Source organism: Hibiscus syriacus, unplaced genomic scaffold (genome assembly GCF_006381635.1).
Source record: "Hibiscus syriacus cultivar Baekdansim isolate YM2019G1 unplaced genomic scaffold, ASM638163v2 tig00015148_pilon, whole genome shotgun sequence".
NCBI classification, from domain to species: Eukaryota; Viridiplantae; Streptophyta; class Magnoliopsida; order Malvales; family Malvaceae; genus Hibiscus; species Hibiscus syriacus.
This window is the reverse complement of record NW_024062351.1, coordinates 34,317-41,606: the sequence shown is the minus strand read 5'-3', so window position 1 is coordinate 41,606 and position 7,290 is coordinate 34,317. Positions and strand designations below refer to the sequence as shown.

The following is a 7,290-nucleotide window of genomic DNA, read 5'->3' as shown; positions in this document are numbered from 1 at the left end:
TATTTGTTCACATCTAAATTCATATTATTTATTTTCATGAATAAACTAAAAACATTATTATCAAATGTATTAAAGGTAAAGAAAATTATAAACAAAATTAAAATAATAACAAATGTTTGATTATTTTATTTTTAAAAATTTCTTAATTTTATTATAAAAATGTTTATCATGTTTTACGAGAATCTATGTAAAGACTTTCCACAGTCAAAACACCAAGTCTAAACTAAAAACCATATCAAAATAAATTTAAGACATAAAGGCCAATTAAATTGAATTATATTCAAATAATTATTAAATTTTCTAAAATTTATAATTATTATAATATTATAATGATCATCTTATAAGAATTTCATAAATTTAATGAACTATTTTATACTTTTTTTAAAAATTTGATAGCTAAAACAATAGTTAAAGTATAATTTAGTGGCCTTGATATAGTTTATCCAAAAATTAAAATTTCCACTTCTACTTTTTACACTCCACTGTTTCCTCATAAACAGTTATGAACATTCATATTTTGTAATAATATTTCTGAATACACTTAGAAAGGATAAAGCTTTTATAACTATTACAATTCTGTACCTAAGAAAGAAAGAAAATGCAAACGATAAAATTTGCAGAGATTAATCGACCTTGAAAATTGTATCAATCATCATCTTCACCGGCTGATAAAGAAACGGACAAAGGCGATGATGATGTCAAATTCTTACAGAACTCAGATTTCTTACCGTTATTGTGTTCTTTTCCGACGATAAAATGTCCCAGAGAATCTACGGTTTCCACCAAATTTTCGTCGCACAAAAACTCGTCACTAAAGAGGCTTTCAACGTTCCTCTCGATTTCATGCACGAAAACATGGGTTTTCTCACCCCTCTTCTTGCTCCTCGCCAACACCCCCTGTTGGATCATAAACTTGATCCATTATGGGAGCCTAAACCCAAACCCAAACTAAATTGATGTCATTACTTACATCATTTAATTAAAGATGTCATTGCTTACATCATTTAATTAATGATGTCATTGCTTACATCAATTTAGTTAGGTGAGAGTTAGATATTTGTTGAATTTGTAATGGTTTAAATTAGTTTATTTGTGTGGTGTAGGATTGTTCTTGAGTAGTATAAATACCCCTTCCCATTTTAGTTTTAAGCATCAAGAAAAATTAAGAGCTTCTAAGTGAGTGAAGAAGCAAAGTCTTATAAGAGTGAGTTGTAGTTCTTGTTTTTGAGTGAGAGTACTCTTGTAATATTTGTTTGAGTTTCAATAAAAGTTGTTTGTGTGAGTGTTTTATTTCCAACAAAGTGGCATCAGAGCGAGTTGGAAAGATCGAAGGTCTCGACGAGAGGAATACGACGCCGCCAGAATTTTCTCAATCTGAGTTCTGACGCACCGCCACGCACCGCCGGAAGACTGCTGCCAGAAAATCGAGTTGACTCACCGAGTTGAGCCGATTCAGCCGAGTTGGAGCCCTTGACCGAGTTGTCCAAGTCCCTCCAAAGTTTTTTTTTTTTTCATCGTTTCGGATTCATCCGTGCAATCGGATTTTACAAAATCTCATTATATTGAGAGATATGGCAAATGGTATGGCACCATTCCAAGTTCCGACACTCAACAACAACAACTACGACAATTGGAGTATCAAAATGAAGGCACTTCTTGGATCACAAGATGTGTGGGATATCATAGAGAAAGGCTATAATGAGCCTGCGGATGATGATATTTTTGCTACTCTTACACCAGATCAAAAGACAACTTTGAAGGATTCAAGAAAGAGAGACAAGAAGGCTCTCTACCTCATCTATCAAGCATTAGATGATGATGGTTTTGAAAAGATTTCAAGTGCAAGCTCTAGCAAGGAAGCGTGGGAGAAGCTGCAAACCTCTTACAAAGGATCCGAGCAAGTGAAGAAGGTTCGTCTCCAAACATTAAGAGGTGAATTCGAATCCTTAAACATGAAAGCATCTGAGTCTATTTCAGATTATTTCTCAAGAGTAGTAGCTGTTTCTAATCAATTAAAAAGAAATGGTGAAAAGTTAGACGATGTGAGGATAATAGAGAAGATACTCCGTTCGTTGGATCCCAAATTTGAGCACATCGTCGTGACGATTGAAGAAACTAAAGACTTGGAAGAAATGAAGATCGAACAGCTCCAAGGATCATTGCAAGCATACGAAGAGAAGCATAAAAAGAAGCATGAGTTTACTGAGCAACTCCTCAAGCTGCAACTCAAGGATATGCATGAGAGCCAACGCAATGATAGAAACCAACGTGGCCAAGGCAGAGGTAGAGGCCATGGACGAGGTGGAAGTCGAGGTCGTGGACGAGGCTGGAATTACAACAATAACAATTCCAACAACAACTATGAGAAAGGAGAAAGCTCAACACGAGGCCGTGGAAGAATTAATCCAAACTCAAAGTATGACAAATCTCAAATTCGATGTTATAATTGTCAAAAATTTGGGCATTATGCTTCAGAATGTAGAGCTCCCAACAACAAAATTGAGGAGAAGGCCAATTACGTGGAGGAAAAGACAGATGGCAAAGAAACTCTTCTTCTAGCACGAAGGAAACTGATGGTGTCCAAGCAAATTCCTGGTATCTTGACAGTGGTGCAAGCAATCACATGTGTGGAAGGAAAGACATGTTTGTGGAGCTAGACGAGTCAGTAAGTGGAAATGTTTCGTTTGGAGATGATTCCACAATAGCAGTGAAAGGGAGAGGTAACATTCTTATCCGTTTGAAAGATGGGAGACATCAATTTATTTCAAATGTCTACTATGTGCCCAATATGAAAAGTAACATTTTAAGTTTAGGGCAACTGGTAGAGAAAGGTTATGATATTCATATGAATAATTATAATCTTTCTATAAAAGATGATAAGAATAACTTCATTGCTAAAGTGCCGATGTCAAAGAATAGAATGTTCTTGATCAACATACAAAATGATGTTGCAAAGTGCCTGAAAGCTTGCTACAAAGATGCATCATGGCTTTGGCATCTTCGATTTGGGCATCTCAATTTTGGAGGTCTAGAGCTATTATCTAAGAAGGAGATGGTGAAAGGACTACCTCACATCAACCATCCTGACCAACTCTGTGAAGGGTGTCTAGTCGGGAAACAATTCAGGAAAAGCTTTCCAAAGGAGTCAGAGACAAGAGCTAAGAAGCCACTTGAGCTCATCCATACCGATGTGTGTGGACCGATCAAGCCAAGCTCTCTCGGTAACAATAACTATTTTCTTCTCTTCATTGATGATTTTTCAAGAAAAACCTGGGTATATTTCTTGAAACAGAAGTCAGAAGTTTTTGAAGTCTTCAAGAAGTTCAAAGCAGCAGTGGAGAAAGAAAGCGGTAGAAATATCAAAGCCATGAGATCCGATCGAGGTGGAGAATTTACTTCCAGGGAGTTTCAAGAGTTCTGTGAAGCAAATGGAATTCGTCGACCAATGACAGTTCCTAGATCCCCCCAGCAAAATGGTGTGGCAGAAAGAAAGAATAGAACAATCCTCGACATGGCACGAAGCATGCTCAAAAGCAAGAAACTACCCAAAGAATTTTGGGCGGAAGCAGTATCGTGTGCAGTCTACTTGTCAAATCGATCTCCAACAAGAAGTGTATGGGGAAAGACACCGCAAGAGGCATGGAGTGGAAGAAAGCCTGGCATTTCCCACTTGAGAACCTTTGGAAGTATAGCCCATGTTCACGTACCAGACGAGAGAAGAACGAAGCTTGATGATAAAAGCGAGAGTTTTATCTTCATCGGCTATGATGCTAATTCGAAGGGCTACAAGTTGTACAATCCAGACAATAAGAAGTTTGTGATTAGTCGAGATGTGGTCTTCAACGAAGAAGGAGAATGGGATTTTAACTCTCATACAGATGACTTCAATTTCTTTCCTCAGTTTGAAGAAGATGAGCAGACAATGAGGGAGCAACTAGATGAATCTCAACAAGAGCTTGCAACTCCACCCACTTCACCAACATCAACCACTCAAGGAGACTCGTCACCTTCATCATCGTCAAGTGGGAGTCAAAGTGAAAGAGTTGTGCAACGCACAAGAAGCCTTAGAGATCTCTATGAGGTAACTGAACGACAAGATAATCTTACATTATTTTGTCTGTTTGCCGATTGTGAACCAGTGAGCTTTCAAGAAGCGGTACAAGAAAAGAAATGGAGAGATGCGATGGACGAAGAAATCAAGGCCATCGAGAAGAATGACACATGGGAACTTACCTCACTTCCCAAGGGACATAAGGCGATAGGTGTCAAATGGGTGTACAAAACAAAGCAAAACGCCAAAGGAGAGATTGAAAGGCACAAGGCGAGGCTAGTTGCTAAAGGCTATAGTCAAAAGGCTGGAATTGACTATGATGAGGTATTTGCTCCTGTTGCTCGATTGGAGACTATCAGACTAATCATTTCTTTGGCAGCTCAAAACAAGTGGAAGATACAACAGATGGATGTAAAGTCCGCCTTCCTAAATGGAGTTCTTGAAGAGGAACTTTACATTCAGCAACCATCAGGCTATGAAGTCAAAGGGCATGAAGACAAGGTGTTGAAGTTGAAGAAGGCTCTTTACGGGCTAAAACAAGCACCAAGGGCATGGAATAGCCGAATCGACAAGTACTTCCAAGAGAATGGCTTCAACAAATGTCCCTACGAGCATGCTCTATATATCAAGATCAAAGATGAAGATATTTTGATCGTGTGCCTCTACGTGGACGATTTGATCTTCACTGGAAGCAACCCAAGCATGTTTAATGAATTCAAGGATGTGATGATGAAAGAATTCGAGATGACAGACATGGGGCTCATGGCGTACTACCTTGGCATTGAAGTTAAGCAACAAAATGATGGAATTTTCATTTCACAGGAAAGCTATGCAAAGGAGATACTGAAGAAGTTCAAGATGGAGAACTGTAAGCCAATAAGCACACCGGCAGAATACGGGATCAAGATGACCAAACATGAAGAAGGCGAAAGTGTAGATCCAACATTCTTCAAAAGTTTGGTAGGAAGTCTACGCTATCTAACTTGCACGAGACCCGATATTCTTCACGCAGTTGGATTGGTTAGTCGCTACATGGAATCCCCAACAACCACCCATTTTAAAGCCGCAAAGAGAATTCTTCGCTATCTGAAAGGTACAATTGACTTTGGCTTGTTCTATTCAGTTTCTAATGATTACAAGCTTGTTGGATATAGCGACAGTGATTGGGTGGAGACATAGATAATCGAAGGAGCACTACTGGATTCGTATTTTTCATGGGAGATATTGCATTCACATGGATGTCAAAGAAACAACCGATTGTCACATTATCCACTTGTGAAGCGGAATATGTTGCTGCTACCTCATGTGTTTGTCATGCAATTTGGCTTAGAAATCTATTGAAGGAGATTGGTTTGATACAAGAAGAGCCTACCAAGGTTTGTGTCGACAACAAGTCAGCCATTGCCTTAGCAAAGAATCCAGTATTCCATGATCGAAGCAAGCACATTGATATTCGCTACCACTATATAAGGGAGTGTGTTGCAAGAAAAGATGTGGAAGTTGAATATGTGAAGTCACAAGATCAAGTTGCTGATATTTTTACCAAGCCACTGACCAGCGAAGACTTCTTAAGATTAAGGAACCTACTAGGGGTCACGAGATCAAGTTTAAGGGAGGGTGTTGGATCATAAACTTGATCCATTATGGGAGCCTAAACCCAAACCCAAACTAAATTGATGTCATTACTTACATCATTTAATTAAAGATGTCATTGCTTACATCATTTAATTAATGATGTCATTGCTTACATCAATTTAGTTAGGTGAGAGTTAGATATTTGTTGAATTTGTAATGGTTTAAATTAGTTTATTTGTGTGGTGTAGGATTGTTCTTGAGTAGTATAAATACCCCTTCCCATTTTAGTTTTAAGCATCAAGAAAAATTAAGAGCTTCTAAGTGAGTGAAGAAGCAAAGTCTTATAAGAGTGAGTTGTAGTTCTTGTTTTTGAGTGAGAGTACTCTTGTAATATTTGTTTGAGTTTCAATAAAAGTTGTTTGTGTGAGTGTTTTATTTCCAACACCCCCGCCGTAAAAATCGGAGCCATCCTCCCCGGAGCATCCGGGAAGTAGCCACGTGGACCGTCGATCAATATTATATCCCAGCTCAAATCGTATATATGGTTCGGCATGTCGTTGATCCCAAGTTTACAATCAGAGAACAGGAGATTCTGCACCGGTCTGCACTCGTCTCCGATGTGGGATTTCGCTAAGGATAACAGCTCCGACATTTTTTTCACTTTGGTAGTGTACTGAACATCGTACGCTTCGATCTCCGGGTGGTTGCGCTCGAACGACGAGACTAAGTACTCGCTTTCGTCGAGAAAAACGGTGTGGCCATGGATGTTGAGGGAGTGCCAGAGGAGGGATTCATGGGTGAGACCGAAAACAAGGAAACGGCACGGCGAGGAAGGGCAATTATGGAGAGTGGAAACAATAAGGGAGAGTTCGGAAGACGACATGTGGTGGGTGGTAGTGTTGACGGTGGAAGCGTAGTGGAGGAGGGCGGCGGTAACGGAAGTCGGTAGGGAGGAAGAAGCGGGGCTGGAAAGATAAGGAGTAGCGGAGGTGGAAACAGAGGTGGTGGTGAAAAGAGTCAGAGAGAAAGCAATAGTGAAGAAAGTGATGAAAAAGAGGAGGAAGAGACGGTGGGGCGAAGTGGCGGTGGGTTTGTGGATGGATGGGTGGAGGAGAATCAGCTTTGTATTAGCGTTGCTGTTCTTCATGTTCTCTTATTGTCTCTGGGTTTTGAGAGAATTCTTTGATAGCGGTTTTTGGAAGTTGAGATTAAAAGCGAAGAGGAGAGGAATCGGGGAGGAAATTTTGAAATGAATCGGAGCACGAATCTCGAAGGAAAGTGAAAGGGAATGACTGGGGGACAAGAAAATAGTAGATGAAAGAAATTGGTGGGGATTTTTTTTATTGGAGGACGAGGTGGTGGAGCCGGAGACCGATACCACGTCTGTAGTTTTATTACACTTAAAGCGGTGGTTGTTTTCGATGATGTTTGTTTCTCCCTTGGATTAAGTACTAATTAATACGGGATTAACGGAGGAGGAAGGATTTGTGACTTAAAACTTTTCTTACATCATTATTTCTAAAATAAATAATAAACGTCTAACATAATGTATAACAATTTTTTATTACCTAAATTATTCAATAAATTTTTATTATACATTTAAGTATATTTGAATTATGAATTTAATTTAATATTTAAGCTACTCGTCAACAATTTTATAGCAT

The 7,290-nt window shown here is 38.9% G+C and overlaps 1 protein-coding gene across 1 annotated transcript; it reads right to left on the bottom strand.

The window, feature by feature from the left end:
* Positions 1-614: 614 nt before the first annotated feature.
* Positions 615-6,909, bottom strand: LOC120207706 (protein IRREGULAR XYLEM 15-like). The gene is made up of 2 exons (XM_039207128.1): positions 6,072-6,909; positions 615-894 (listed from the first exon to the last, which is right to left on the bottom strand). The coding sequence occupies exons 1-2, from the start codon at positions 6,771-6,773 to the stop codon at positions 646-648; spliced, it is 951 nt and encodes a 316-aa protein (XP_039063059.1). The 5' UTR covers positions 6,774-6,909; the 3' UTR covers positions 615-645.
* Positions 6,910-7,290: the final 381 nt, after the last annotated feature.